Source organism: Caloenas nicobarica, chromosome 5 (genome assembly GCF_036013445.1).
Source record: "Caloenas nicobarica isolate bCalNic1 chromosome 5, bCalNic1.hap1, whole genome shotgun sequence".
Classification (NCBI taxonomy): Eukaryota; Metazoa; Chordata; class Aves; order Columbiformes; family Columbidae; genus Caloenas; species Caloenas nicobarica.
The window spans coordinates 25,907,628-25,924,322 of NC_088249.1; the positions used below are offsets into that span (position 1 = coordinate 25,907,628).

The 16,695-nt window shown below is 35.1% G+C and overlaps 1 protein-coding gene across 6 annotated transcripts in view; it reads right to left on the reverse strand.

Moving 5' to 3' along the window:
- Positions 1–16,695, reverse strand: part of MIPOL1 (mirror-image polydactyly 1) — a 195,950-nt gene that overhangs the window by 147,113 nt on the left and 32,142 nt on the right. For all 6 annotated transcript variants that reach the window (XM_065635724.1, XM_065635725.1, XM_065635723.1 and 3 more), the window contains 2 exons: positions 14,169–14,303; positions 12,845–12,924 (listed from right to left, as the gene is read on the reverse strand). In XM_065635724.1, the coding sequence (XP_065491796.1) occupies positions 12,845–12,924; positions 14,169–14,173 (85 nt within the window). In that variant the 5' untranslated portion in view covers positions 14,174–14,303. The remainder of the gene's footprint in view (positions 1–12,844; positions 12,925–14,168; positions 14,304–16,695) is intronic.

Consider the following 16,695-nt stretch of genomic DNA (forward strand, 5'->3'; position numbering starts at 1 on the left):
AGTCACATGTAATACCTGTCAGGTCACCCCAACAGTATCACTGGTGCCTATGTGGAACAGCAGCATGGGGCTAACAGAGGGTCAGGCGAGCCTCAGCAGCCTCTCTGTAACATCCTGAATATGAGCTCCCAACAAGCAGCAAAGCTCCCTAGAAGACAGGTCAAGTCAACAGATAGATTTTTTTTTTTTTTAAATACAACAGAATGATGTAAATGTATCTGCATGATGAGGTAAACATCTGCATTAGCAGCTGAACTTCAGGCTAAATCCTTAGCCCATGTCAAGATATGGATTTTTATGCCTTCAACTGTAAGTTACAGCAGCTGGGAAAAAAAAAGAATTTAGAATGGAACTAGACCTGTGCTGGCATTTATTAATGCTAATGCTGCTTCTTTAAGCAACTTACGTTTGCAGTACACCTTTTCATCCAGATTCAATTCCCTCAAGCACATGGGTAAGACTAAGCAGCATCACAGCAAGTCTGTAAGTGGCATTCCTGGAAACCTCAGGCAAAACACAGATGATCTGGTTTGTTTTGTTTTGGTTTTTTTCCCTACTGGCTTTGTAAGAGAGAAGACAATGGCAGCTGCCTCCACTCTGAATTGGAAACAGACTGCCCAAGGGCATTAAGGTGAGAGGTTTTTACTCATTTAATAAAGCTGTAATGTACTTTTTTGGTCAACATGCTAAATCTGCCAGTAGAACACTTTGGTGAAGATATTTTGAATACTATCAGATCAATGGGCATTACAATTTTTTTTATTTTTAAAACCACTTTATTCTCCATATAGCCCACGACCATCACCCCAAGTAATTTAGGCCTTGGTACACGGTAGCTTCTTGTCTTGCTGTTAAAACTAAATAGCAATATTAATCAATGCACTTCAGTGCTTTTCCTCATGCCTCCTGCAAATTGTGTTGTGCACTAATTACCAATGCTGCAGAGACACACTGGGGACTAAGTAGCATTTGCAGTAATCAGGCTGCACAAGGAAGATCAGAGAAAGGGTAAAACAGCTTTGGAAAAAATGCTGTAGTTTTCAGTAAGTGGTATCACCACCATTGCTTCTGGTTCTTGAGTATACTAAACAACTTATTTTCCATATAAAATAGAACAAGTTCAGTAGCCCAGATTAATATTTCACTACATGGAGAAGCTGAACAGCTGATCTTCTGTATGTATTTATCTTGAATGAATAGCTCGTTCACATTGAGGGAAAGAAAGGCAAATGTTAGGAAGAAGGAATATAAAGACACTAGAATTAAAGCTGGGAATTTATTGTAAGGGACACAAGAGGAAGATAATGCTGTTGTGGCTTGAAACAGTAAAGCCAGAACAGAATTAAATGTTGTTAAGCTAGGAGTGTTTAAAAAGTAAAGTAAAAACATTGAACCTATCACATTTTGCAGGCAGTCACTATTTCTCATAGCTGCTTCTCAGAGTGGGGGATTGGCACCAAGAAATCACAGCATGAGAATCCTGTACCGACACTGATAATATGGAAAGAAGTGTTGAAGATGTACGTGCACAGAAGGTGCAGATTCACCTGGAAAGCTAAGGAGGCAGTAGCTTTCCCTTGTGCATTGCTCTGCATATTCAGCAGTCCTGTAATCCAGCAGGAGCTGGGTGGGCGCCTCCTTCCCCCTGTTTGCAGTCTTTCAGCCCCATACATGCTAAACCATGCTGATAAGCTCAGAGGTTTGCAGGGGACCTCTGAGGAATAACAACAAGGGAAAACAATCCAAAAGCAATGGAACATGCGCATAGCACTGTAAAACACATGGTGGGCTACAGATCTGCCTGTAGATGATTATGCGGACATTGGAAGCCCTTGTTGGTGCTCCAAACCAGCTTCAAGTGTAATAGTACCTACCACTTGCTACCTATAGCTTCCTAAGATTTGTTTTAAGCTGGACTGTGGCACAGACAAAGCATGTCTTCATCTGCCTGCAAAAGACTGTGTGAATGAACCCCTCGAGGAATGGCAGTAAGAGGCAGAATAGGAAAAAGAGCAAAACCAGGAAGGAAGAGAATGAGCCAAACGCACTCTGGGAACACGAGCAAAGCTGACTGCAAACTCAGTCGCCTACGCTTCCTACATGACACTATCAGATTAAAAGCATTTGAAAAAAATGCAAAACAAAACATTGTGCTACATTTGAGGAACTAACTGCAACCTCAATTACTGAAAGGCCCCAAAAATTCAGTGATTGGCAAACTCTAATTTACTATTAATCATGTAGTTTTTTTCTCAGTTGGAACAACCATACAGCTTCATTTAAAAAAAAAAAATTTATTCGTACAATACCAAAAAAAAAGAATTTCCTAACACCAAGAGGAAATATTCCCTATCCAACAAAACTATCAAAGCAAAAAGCCACTCCACCCCTATACAAAAGTAACCTGCTCCCACTGCAATAAAAGGACACACTTACTATAGTTTAAAAACACTTGCTCTTGCCCCTGCCTGCAAATCACACATCTACCTCAACTTGCCACAATAACTGTCCAGTGTGTAAGAGCATTATTCAAGAACTTCACTCTCTTTTCGTTTTCACTAGACTAATTGCTACACTTTATTATTGACTTTCAAATTATCTTGATATTTTTTGGACATTAATAATATTAAAACATTTCTGAAAAGAAAACTTTTGGGCATGTGTGTATGAGAATGCACAAACAATTGCATGTGTTCTAACAAGCTGTTAAGACAAGACAGTTGCTGCATTAATAAAAAGCAATTTCTAATAGATTCATGTGAAAAATAGAATATGGAATTGTCTTAAATTCATAACATCTAATACCAACAGTTGCATAAAAATGGTTAATTTGGCAGAAACTAAGCCCCTTTGCATTCCAGCTTGTCCTCAAGGTATCAGAGGGACTGGGGGCGGCTGAGTTTAGGTTCTGAGTGATGGCCAATTAAGTCAAAATAACCTTATGTCGCCACGATGAGTCTGATTGTGCTCAACAGCCAGTCTGCCTTTATGTTGAAGTCACACGATTATGGATTCACCAATAGTGCAAGGTCAGGTCATGGTCATTGAACTTAAGCACTTACACAGATTCACAAATATATATACTATTAGTCTGAGCACATCCAGTGAGAAATTCTCATGACTAGATTCACATATGAGATTTATTAAAGCAACACCAACCGACTGGAATTCTTAGATATATCTAATAAATGAAATTAAATATTTAAGTCTAATGGAAAACTTGAACCTGATAGCCACTAACTTTTCAAGATATGCAAATGAAATTAGTACTATGGCCAAATATTCCCTCATGAGCTGAAAATGATGAGTCAGCCTTTTTGGCAAAGACAAACATTCATTCACTCAGCTGTATAACTACTGGAACTTCTAACAAACAGAATGACTGTGAAAGACTCAGACTGCTCAACGGTTCACCCCTTACTGAATGATTAAAAGGCATAAATCCTGAAGTGGGTGGGAAACCAAAATTAAAGGATTTTATAGGCATAAATATGCAAAGAAAGAAAATGAGGCTGGTGGAAGAAATCTGATCCTATTGCCTGGCATAAGTGGCAAGAAAAGAGTTATTTTAGGTTTTATGCATTTTCAGAATGCCTATTATTTCCTTTTTCATTTGTATTTGAGCTGACACAGATGCAACATACATGATTTACATGCATATCTCAAGGGCTGTTCATTATTTTTGACTTTTTCCTCACTATTCTATCTTTCCCACAATCTGCAAACAAGTTTTCAGAGTTAATCCCAAGAAAAGATGCTGTACTTAACTTTCAAGAAGTAATTCCTTTTTCTAGAAAACAATTACAAAAGCTCAGTACAAAAAGTGCAAGGTCAATATACATTTTCTCCAAAACAAACAAACAAGAAAAACTGCAGCTTTACTCATCTTTGGATTTACTACAGATTTATTTACATTAGCAACTATTCCCATCAATGCAGTGTAGTATAATGTGAAACAATAACCTGCAACGAACAGTGAATGGTTGTCCCTTCATGATATGCTTTTTCTGACGTTTAAAGAAAACTGGGCAAACTTTAAGATGATTATTCAGTAGGACTCTAAGATCTCACTAAATCACTTCTGTAGCGTGGCAGAATGGCAACCACAGGAACCTGATAACTAGTGAAGATTGAGCTGAGAGTTGTTTTGTAATACAAAGGTAATTCCTTTCCTTTCTCAGTGCTCTGCTCAGCCATAATATTGCATATAACTAGCCAAGGCCTTGGCAGTAACGAAGAGGAAATCACCATGTAGATGCACTGTACACTTAGTGCCCCTATGATATGTAACTGTGGGCCCTGCTGAGACCACCATGGGTCAACACAGAAGAATGCAGGCTATTAACTTACTTTTAAGTAACTCTTACTCAGAACAGCCCCATAGTTTACACCGGGATAGGTTAGCTGTTCTTATTTTAAGAAACAACTGACAGAGGTTCACAAAAATAAGCCTTGAAAATAATGCTTTCTGGAAACTCTCAGGTATTTTATAAAGGATGTATAAGCACTGTGTTAGTCATTTTAAAGCCATCAAGACTGAGGCACACAGCTGAGGTTGCCAGCTCAAGGTTATTGAACAAGCCACGGTAGAAGACAAACTGGGAAGCCCAGAACTGCAGAAGCTGTATCCATGCTGTATCTTGGAGCTTGCGCTAACTCACTGGTGGCCCTTCCTGCTCCTGTCTCCTCTTCAGAGCCCTCAGATTCTTCTATCTTCTGTCAGAGAGGCTTTAGCAACTCATTTCAATTGGACTTCAAGAAAAAAAAACCAACACAAATATTTTTACTTATGAATGATAAAAAACTAACAGAAATTTCAAATAACTACATTGGTATCTTTCCACACTCCTTTATGTTAATTTTCATTCACACGACAGACTACAGCATTTCTATATTAGAAGACAGATATGCAGTGTACAGTATATACCAACTTCCTCTCATTTCAATAGTAGGCAGAAGAAATTAAATAACTTTTTTTTTTTTTAATACATTGACTATCATTCTAAAATAGAAGACTTCCAAACAATTGAAACTGTTTTAGAAGTCAGGCTAATAGAACAATACAGTTCAAATGCTCAATCTCTGGCCACGGCTAAGCATTAAAATTGTCCAAAATCATGATCAAAGAGAACAACATATTCTTATTGGAACTTTATTGAGAAAGTTCTCTGCAAACGAATAAGAACAACCTAAGTTATACTTTGCATGAATGTCTTAGCTTGCTCTATATTCCATGACACTTAGACACACACACAAAAGACTTGAAAATATTTTATCTGCTAAAATACAGAAAAAATTAAGAAGTTTAGTGGTTCATTTTTAATCCTTTAAGGAATCTAAAGAGAACAGTGAATTAATTTTGTGCTAACAATTTAAGTGGGGGGACATCTGTGTTACTTTGAATGCTTCTTTATTCACCTGTACTTGTGTGGAAGTCTGGCAACACCCTTCATAAAGAAATAAATTGAGAAGGAGATTAAGAACAGTTGGAGTTATTCTGGCAAAGGCAATTTTTTACAATTCTCTAAGGATTTTGATTATTTTAGTAATGATGTTTCCCTCGCCTGTCTCTCTCACAAAGTCTTTTGCCCTCCTATTTTGCATCTAAACAGCAATTGTGTACAAACTGGTGAATATGTAAAATAGAAAAATGCTTCTAAATCTTTAAAATACACAGACAATCATTATTTTGGTATTCACTGTAGTTAACTGTGATGCATTTATTAATGTGTAAATATCAGACATTTCCTTTGGCATTCCCCTCTCCGTTTGCAATCATTAACATTGTTATTTTAAAATACTAGTCTCTGAGAAGGCACCAGATTTTTGTTGGATTGGTCTCACACTTGAAAAAGCATTTTTATATTCCGAATGCATCAAAACAACAGAATCTCTAGGCAGATACTAAATGGGATTCACTGAAACACAATGTTAGTTCTAATGGATGGATGATTGTGTTTGGTCTTTCGAAACTTTGAAGTATAGGTAAGTCTTGATCACACAAATTAATAAATCCTAAAGCTGGAGTTAACAATAACCATTACACCCAAATTCTGCAGCTTAGCCCAGCCAATTTTTCAAAAGGTCAGGTTGTGAACTGGAGAAGATCAGGGAGGTCCACCGCATAGCTTTGTTGCCAGGCATCTCTCGTCTGGATTGTTGCAGGCATTTATTAGTATTCGTCAGCAGACTCAACAAAGCAAACAAGAAACTCAAGCACGAATAATAAAATGAAATGCTGCTATATAACCCTTTGTCATTCAGCAAATATGGGACTTTTTAGCTACATTGTTCCTAAACCTGGGTTACTACTTTAATTTTTCTCCACAGTGCTGACTGAATGAGTATGCATGTGTGTTAAATGCAGAGCTCCCTTAACAACTGCAGGACTGCCATTTAATCTGTTGGTAGATGGACCATTTCCTGTGGGAACTCCAGCTATGATTTCCAGATCCACCAAATAAATCTCAGATTAAGATTCCAAATGAAACCTGCCTTTGGCAGATAAAAAATGTCAAGATGGATATAAACAGTAAAATTATAAATTATCTAGGTGTTGCACGATGACTTGATGCGCGTTTTTTGTTTACACTTTCCCCGATATCACAACTATACAAGGCATTCATCAAATGTCACACTTTCATAATATTGGAGGCATCATTAAAACTGTTTGGCTAAGGACCTTGAAGTGTTTAAGCAGTAGCTCAAAAGTATATTTGTGCAAAGTAGAAGAATAAATTTACATATCAGCAGCAGCTCATAAGGGATGGGTAAATATTCTGTTTATCTCTCATTGTAATTCAGGTTAGTTTAAATACAGGGTTTCAGGATATCATTACAGCCTATATGGAGTTATTACATAATTTCCAAACATAGTGTCTGCTAGACTTTTACTAAGCATGCTGTGTTTATGTTTTCTAAACCAGCTGAAAACAAAGTAAACCCTCTCATTCCATTTTTCTTTTGCTATTGTCATACCAGACAATTGCTTTTCACATATAACCCCTTCCATTATCTAAATCTTAATGATCCAGAACTCTCTTTTATCTAGGCAGGGTCATGTTTCCTCATGCTCATTAATTATAGTGAAAATTTTCTTATCCAAATGTACTCAACCTCCCCTACTGCAAACAAACAACTAAGGCTTTGCTGAATTAGAGTTCTAAGCAAAATCCCAGCAAACAACAGCTTTAGAAGTCAAGAAAAATACTGCAATTTTAAGTATCTAACTTAAAAGAAAGGTCACTCTGCATATAGTACCGGTATGACACCTTGGCAACGCACCGTTTTCTCCAAGTAAACGGTCTACTAAAGATGCAGGTGAACTCTCAGATAAGAGTCTCCAATGCACTCACTGGAGAACCTTTTTTAAATAATTTGTTTGTTATGTCTTTGCTCTGAACTTAAGTTTCATTCTAGTCGTTACTAAAATAGAAGCGATGAAGGTTTCTAAAGAAGAAAATAACCTAATTCCTCTTGCATTTGTGGTAGGCCTTCTAAAGCTCCTTCCGAAACACTACATAAAATTACTGTGGTAATGTGGTAAATGTGCTCTCCTTGAAGCACATTTCAAGACATTCTGAAGTTAGCTGCACTCATACTTTAAACACTTAAGTGATTTAAAGAGCAATAGTTTAAGGTTTGCATTCTCCCCATCTTTAGTGCTTGCAGTACTCAGTGCAGATAAGGCACTAGAGATTTTCAGTGTACTTTAAAGGGTCTAACAAAATCACATTCACAACACTCCAATGAATCAGGAGGATACTGGATACTTAATTGTGCTTCCGATGAAGAGGCTTTCTGCATGCAGCCTGGCCAGAAATGCACTGTATTTAACCATTCAAAATGTACAAGGAAAGAAACCGATGAAGAGGCTTTCTGCATGCAGCCTGGCCAGAAATGCACTGTATTTAACCATTCAAAATGTACAAGGAAAGAAACTTGATGGAAAAAGGAGACATGAGAATTTATATACATGAAAGTGCGATTATATTTACAGGAAAGACCAGAAAGTATTTGACAATTTTTCAGCTGTCTTTAAATCCTTTCTATCTACTAAGTCACGACACACTATTCCCTCTTTTTCCATGCAAGATGTTTTCTTCATCTTCCATACTTAGTGCTGCTCAGCAGTTACTAGCCACGCTTCCTACATTTGACTCATGCATAATCATCTGCCTCTTATGCTATGCAGAGAAACCTGCAACTGCCCGTGCCGCCTTGCCGCCAGCCCGTGCTATCTCTGCCAGCTCGCACACAGTGAGTTCGATGCTGAAAGCACAGCACACATGGACGCTAATCAGTTGAGCCACACATGTGAAGAGGACTCTGCCTCTCCACATATCACGTAGATTCTTCTGCACACACACCCAGGTGATATCCAGCTCTTCTTTCTTTCCCAGGTAAACAGCATTCCTTATTGCTAAAAGAAGGAAAGAGAGGAAGAGCAGGCTCACAGTATCTCCTGTTGAGGCATGTAAAAGAAGCAGCATACTTCAATATGACAAGTATGGTTTACTCTGTCTCTACTACAGCCTTGGAAGAAGGGCTTCAGATTGACTTCAGAGTGTTTACAGCCATCATAGGTGCACTCTGGAGAAAGGGGAAACAGCACCTTTACAGTGAGTTCCTTTTTGACCCAATTAGAGTGTCAGATGAAAAAAATCTTTACACCACCACTACTCTCAAAGCTTTCTTTACCCCTTCATCTTTGCGTGTGTGTGTATGTGTGTTAAAGTCACACAATAGTAATTCCAGACAAAAAGTCTTTGTAATTACTATTACAAAACCAAACCCACAAAAAAGTACACTAATATTATTATGCAACTGGAAAAACGTACTACTTCTAATAAGAATACAAATACATAGGGAAGAACAGGAATTTCATTTCTAGGAAGTTACCAAGAAAAGTTATTCATTTTACTTAACATTAATTAAAACATTAACGTTAGCATTCCCATAAATTAACTTAAAAACATTAACTTTAATGACTGTACATTGCCTCAGTTACAAGGAATGCAAATGTGATGGTTGACAATTAACGGAATTTATAAATGGGACTAAATAAATGCAAAAATATCTTTAGGGAGGTTTTATTTCCCAAATATTATTCACTACACAGCAAAAGAATTAAAAATATTTTTGTAAGCAATACACTGGCATATATGTCATTACCATGACAATACAAGGAAAGCTATGGCCAGATTCCTAACACTAAGCACCATGCATTCATACAAGACCAATGCATGCACAAACACACCCTGCAATTAAGACAACTGTCTATGCATTAGCTTATCACAGGCACATGTGTCTGAGCAGCTGTATATACATAACTTGTTCATTGGTTTTGCATATCTGTTTCCCTCTTCTATTTTTCCTGAACAGAGCAAGACTGGCAAACAACAGCTCACCACCAGATAAAACACTAACTTTTCAAATTTCCCTGCACAAGCAGATTCTGCAGTTCTGTTCCAATTTACATTATCAAGTCTTTAAAGCTAGAGACTCCTCTGAACTAGTTTCCAGACATGCAATTTTAAAGTATTTTTACAAGCCACACAAACATTCTTTTGAAGGATAACAAGCTACAGTGAAAGTGTCTATATGGATCACAACTAAGAGTTGACATCAAATTCTTAGAGGTGAAATTAGTTAATTGACTTACATTTCAATATGTGCTTTAAGTAGTGGTTTAGAAATATTTATTTATTTCTCTGCTTGAAAAATATAATAACCACCTTTTAAGGAAGCAAACCACGTTGCCATTAAAAAGAATCAATCTATTACCTTGGTTTTGGAAATTCCAAATAGTAATTATACAATGCTTTTCACTTTGGAGTCAGCAAAATTATAATTTTGTTGTCAAAACAGACCAAACAGTACTTAATATTCTAAGATTTCACCTAATTTCTGCTCTGCCCTTAAAAATCGTAGTTGCTCAGAAATATGACACAAGAGAAATCATTACAATAGTGAAACACTATATAATACAGAACAAGTATAGAGCTGCATCCACTCAAACACAGTACATGACATGAGTCGAATGAGACATAAATTTAACTCCAGTATTTGCACACTCACCACTTTCTTATCCTCTTAACTCTTTTGGAAAATTGACATATCAAGTCCTGAAAGTACATGTAAGTAAGACAAGCATCCAATTTCAGGTTCCATCTTGTGTTTTCACAGTATTAACGTTTGCGCAGTTTTTGTCATGCATGTAAACCCTGCTAAAGTAACAACTCCACCCAGGCGCATTGTGCTTCTCCCCCGCCCCATCCATGGAATGCAAAGTTATGCACCTATTTGCCAATATATGTTTATTTTTATGATGGACTATGGTCCTAGGCTTTCTAGCTTGGATCCTGAATATTTTTCATTTGGAAATTACACAGTTTTTAGTGGCCTGTTGCCAATGCTCCTGATACATTCTCTCAAGTATTCATAGAGAGAAACGAAAAAAGTCACAATCCTCCTTTTAAAACAGTACATTTAAATTAGATACAACCGCAAAATAATAAGCCTTAAACAGAGACTGTTCTTTAACTCTTCCTAATATACCAGAACAGACACAAATGTCTTCAATCCACATAGACATAATATATTCCAAATAACTTGTAAAGCTAAAATATCAAACAGTTCAGATACACTCTTCTTAAACACTACCTTTCTTTCAAGTATTTTATTTTATAACATCTATTAACAGGTTACATATTATCCCACATAACTGCCATAAACCTACCACTTCTCTGTACCTAACATATTTGCTTGTTTTATTTTAAATTCTCATTGCTCGACTGAATTTTCATCTAGTCAGCAGAATTTAATCTCAGATGTACTTTACTGTCCCCATTTTTTGACAAATAATTTCATCTCCAACATTTCAGCATTATTAAAATATATATATTTGAATAAATCATTATAGGGTTATTCTAAAACCTGCTTTTAAACTTCCAAGTTACAAGCAAGGAACAACTAGAGACAGCAAAGTACCAGCTGCAAAAAGGAAAGATACCACAGACAACAAATCAGGCAGAACACAAAATCGTACATACTTCAACACAGACATTTAAACAGAAAATTAAAAGTTGCTTTGATTTAGTAGTTCAATGAGAAAATGCACCAAAATGTCTACCAAGAGTACATATTGAACATTATGCTGCTGTAATTTATCTATTATCTTCATGATAAGCAAATGTAATTTAATTGCTAATACCCAAATAAAATTATAGGAAAAAAAAATTCCTCATCCAAACCAGTGTGATGACATGAGATTTATCCAAAATCTGTTTTTTTAACTTCCCTAGAAGTAACGGTTCAAAGAATTATGTGACTTATTAATGACTGATCTAAAAAAAGTGCATCAATTTTTCTTTTGTCTATAAAACAACTTCTACGGGATACACAAATACGTAAGTGTTAGCTTGGACACAGCTAACAGCACAAAATATTAACTTAATGCATCAGAAAAATAACACACATGAAACTCAGTAACTATCTAGTTTTTAAAGTGTCTGTGAGCAGAATAACACCATTTCTTGCAAATTGACAGAAAATATTTTCGAGAGAATCAGTTTATGATATTCACTTGCTTACTTTGGAAAAGTTAACCTTTTGAACCATTCTTAGGGTATGCTGACCCCTAAAGGTCTAAAAATACTAAATCTGATTAAGCCATTATACATTTAAAGTATAAGCTGTCAGAACACAATTCTCCACTAAGTTATTCCACCATGACTATTTTTGTTTTCAGAGTATATGATTCAAAAACATTTTTAACTTCTCTCAGTAATAGCTCAAAATTCCATGAATTAAAAGGGGTCTACAACTACTTTATTTTTATACAAGAATATAGATAGAAATTCCTTTATGTGTGTAAGAAATGCATCATCTCCAAGATGGAGTATTTCTTATTTATTTTTTTTCTAAACAACAGACTCTTCAGGAGAAACTTGACATTTATTTTCTTTTGAGAAAGAATACATAGTATGAAAATCCACAAGATACTATCAGGCTCTGACATAGGATGCATCTTCGATGTTGAAATACATATTCTTTTTTTTTTTTTCCACCCTTTTATGATGTACTGATGGTCTCCTTCCTGTGTCTTTCCCTTTCTTCAATCTGCACATTATTATCTAGTCACAAGCCACTTGCTAACAATTCTCTTCTGTAAAGCCAGTCAGTCCTCTAATGTGCTATCAAACTCAACACCGTTTTTTTGGTGGTTGTTTTTTTTGTTTGTTTTTTTTTAGGTTTCTGCCATCAAACATGGAAGAATGTATCTGAGAGCAACGTTTTGGTTATCCAAGTACAAAAAGATCGTTCCACCCTGGTGGAGATTAAAACTCCATGAATCATGGAAGTTCCAAGTTAACCAAGGCCACCTCTACCTCCAAGCTTACCTTACTGTCTATATTCAGTTGTGGTAATTTGTTAACGAGAAACTAATTAATATTAGTAGATGGCTTCATCATATTCTAGCCGGGAGTGAATGGCCAAGGAACTTACTTTAAGACAGACTTCAGATTTGTTGTTAATCCATTAAGAAAAAAAGGTTGGAAAGTAATACAATGGACAGACTAAGAATTTAAATAAGACTTCTCAGAGTTATACAAAAACATTTTCAACAACCCAGAAAATAAAAATAAAGCTGGTGATTTACGTTCCTGTAGCTGCTCTCCTACTGCTCCAAATACTTTTAAGAGGCAGTATGTGCTTCTGTTTTTTTTTTTCCTTTTCTTCCAAAGTCAGTCATATATCGGCAAGAACAAATACATTCCAGTCACTGCCTAGCACTAGTACAACACCTGAGGTTCCTTATTAATATCTTAAAAGTCCTTACCTTTTGACCAGTTCTCCATTTGTTCTTCTGAACTTGTTTGATCTGGCACAGAGTCCAGTTTTTGCTTGAAGCTTTCAGAACTAAAATAAAGCAAACTCTGGATAAATAAACTTGAAACAATATATTATAACACACCTATACTTCGCCTTCATTCAACAGAAAATTTACAAGAGAAATGATTTAAAAATATTTATAACAGACCAATAAAGTCTGTGTGCTTTAATAGCCAATGCTAAATTATATTTCTCAGTAAATTATTTTTTCCTTACGCATTAATTTTTACAATGGTGTGGTTCAGCTTTCTGTTGTGTGTAATGCCTTCGCTGAAAAATTCATTAGTTTGTCTCCTTGTTCTAGAGTCTGATCTTGGAAGTACATGCTACTGAGCACAGCCCAAATCACACTGAGTCGTCCCACTAGAGGCGATGAGATTGCTCACTTTGGTAATTATTACAGATGGTGGTATGTGCTTCACTTTACAACATTCTTTCTCCCACTTTAATTTCCTGGATAAAATACAGGTAAGGTGGCCCATGACCACTCCAACTCTGAATTTGCAGTTTTTTCTAAACAGCTAAATAACCCATCCTAATATTTACACACACATTGCTTCAGAATGTACAGTTGCAGTATTTCATATAATCAAAGGTCTTCAAGAAATAACCCGTAAGGCTCAAAAAGAAGACCTACAGTAAAATGTTATGCTTATCAGGCAACATTTTGAGTGTTAAAACATTTGTTCTCTTATCTGTTAAAAATTCAACTACATTCTATATCATAAGGAAATTTAAATCAGTAATCTTGCTAATATAGTACGCTTACCACAAATTTTGTTATTTACTGAAGCACCTTTGTATTATACAAATGAACAATTTTTCATCTTAAATTACATAGTTGTGCTTATTTTGTATGTTTTCTCTGCTATATTTTTTCTACATTTACTAAAAAACCCCAATATATACTTAGAAGAGGCAGTGGCTGGATCATGAAAACACCTAGAGAGTTGTCATTGTGCTGATAAATGCAAGAGCTCAAAAAATAATTAAGTACACATTTTCAAATTCAAGCATATTATTCCAAGACACATGTTCTAGCTAATAAAGCAGCAGAAGTATCAAAAAGTAGGTGTTTTCATTTTTATATTTTAGATTATAAAAAAGTAAAATAAATCTGCAATCACTTAAGATTCAACACTCACAGTTACATTAAGCGTTTAAGAAACAAATATTTGGCTTATATTTGTTGTTAACTATAACTGTGCGTGATTTTAAAAAAAGTGTATGATTTGATGTGCTTAGGTCTTAACAAAAAATAACAACTTCACCTCATATCGCAGAACACTGAGTTCCTTACACGAGTCCTTCAAATGAAGCTGTATGCTTCTCTTTCAATTCTGTGTAACTATGTTGATTTGGAGTTGGCAATCTTTTCCTAAGTTCCTCATTTACTTTTGGATTAGCTGAAAATATAGAAGGTTATTAATATCAAGAAATAGGTTTCTGTCAATGAAGCCATTTCCCTACATATTGCACAAAAAGGTTCATAATAATTGCAGTATTTTAATAAGATATTCATATAGCAAGACATGAAGAAAATACGGTATTTAATAACCTCTGGAGTATTTTAAAACATGTTTTAGGGCCTTAATGTGCCTAGTAATATACTATTTAAAACCATAATTTTATCCCTCCACAATATACAGTCATTCTTCCTCGCCATTTACCCAGCTAATGAATGCCAGCAATTAGTAAAATGTAATCCCATTGCACAATCATTTTAATGCTTTTAGCACTCAGAAAAGTAAACACCAAATTAATACTGCTCAAGCCATATCAGATCCTAGTTGGAAGCAAGCAATTATAGTTCAGCTCCTCAGGTGTAATTAAATGATTGGAATGATTTAGTTCCATAAATGCAAGTTAATTCATAAGCAAGCAACAAATATACTGGGAGTAATTACAAGAAACATTGACAGTCTAAGCAGGGCATGAGCCTTTATGTACCTGATGTAGGAAAATGCTGCCCTCTGCTGGAAATAATAGACTATAACAAGGAAATAACTGGAGACGAGGCTCATTTTACAGACTTTGTCTTCATAGGTAAAATATATTCTGCTAATTAATAGGAATTTTCTAGTTTGCACATACAGAAAATTAAAATATTGTTGATAGCAAATTAAGGCAACCTATCAATCAAGTCAAACAGAAAGACCTTTTGGGGCTCCCTAGGTTTGCAGTATACTTTCCTTATAATTGGAGATAGAAATGTTAGTAAATAGAACAACAAAATATTCCATACGTTATTTATGTAAATCGGTTGTCCTAAACACAAATGCTGCAATAGGTATCTAACTTCTGCACAACATTTACATATAATTCAAGATGTGCCTTTACAGTAGATACTTCAAGCAGAAGTATTCTTAGAGCCAAAACTTATTGAACCATCATTATTCAGACAGTGTTAAACTTTGCCACATCAACAACAATCAGAAGCTGGCCACAAAGATTTTCCCAGGACAAATAATCAGAAAAATTAAACACAATTAATTTAAAGCTTTACTTTTTGCTTGAAGACAATCTGTTAATAATCACTCTGTCTAACAATTGAAAGACATTAAAGCTAGAAATTAAAATAAAGTATAATGGTGGACCGATACAAAAGTGAAACTGCAAAATGAAACTGTAACTCAAAATCTGGAATAAATTTTGAATACTAATTTCCTTATTTGCTACCTATTTATTCAGCCCGAGTTAGTGCTAAGACTACTACTTGAACATTATGCATAGAAAGAAAAATAAAAAAATAAAATTGTCCTTACCATTGAATATGTAACAGTCACATAAAAGTCACTCTAAATATTTAAGCATACAACTATCTACATATATGAATATAAATTAACCAGTATCTTCCTACTAAGGAAAGAAATCCCAGATCTACCCATTTTGCATGATACAGAAATAACAAATCTTTCCAAGTGCTGCATATAGCAGCATGGGAGAAAAACCCTATGCTGTGGTCAGTATATGATTACTTTCTAGACATGGCAATTGACTGTAAGAAAGCTCAATTCAAAAGCACCTGATCACTGTAAAAGCCTGAAATTGTTCTTTACCAATAGCACTTTGGCATCAAAGTATTTTTTTGTTCCAGATCTCAGTGTATTTCAAAACAAACCGACTGTACACTAATACTTTCACTGTTACTTTACCTATTGTGAAAATGAAATAAATTATTTTAAGAAGTCGTATCATTAAAAGTTTAAAATGTACAGCACATTTGCTTTGCCCTTTGATGTCACAGTCCTATTTTTCTATTCAAATCTTGTACACTGTAAGTTAATTGCTTTTGGAAACTACTTATTATTCATGTAAAAATTAATGTGCCAATGTGTTTAAATCCTTTTAAATGACCATTCATGCATCTTTCTTCTTTAAGTACCAATGAAATCTGTCAAAGATATCAATAGAAGATGGTCTTAGAGAAAGTTCTAATAAAGATTTTTTTCTGCTAACATAAGATTTTCATTTTCGTCAACTTTACTTAAATTCCATTAATTTTTTAAGCTGCTTTTAATAAATTCACAAGTAAAAAATTTTAGGCTCCATAGCCTGTCATTTGTGTTCCAGCTGACTTTATGAATATTAATAACAGTGTTATCCTGATTAAATAGGCTTCATATAAAATCCCTGTGAATCCTATAGCTCAGACATCTCATTTTTCCAACTCTTTATGAATTTGGATTCAGACATTAAACTGGAAAAAACCTTAAAAAACAGATTCAATGGTACATTCATGTACCCTTAAGCAAAAAATTAGATGTTCTAATGATTCAAATAATTAAAATTGATAGG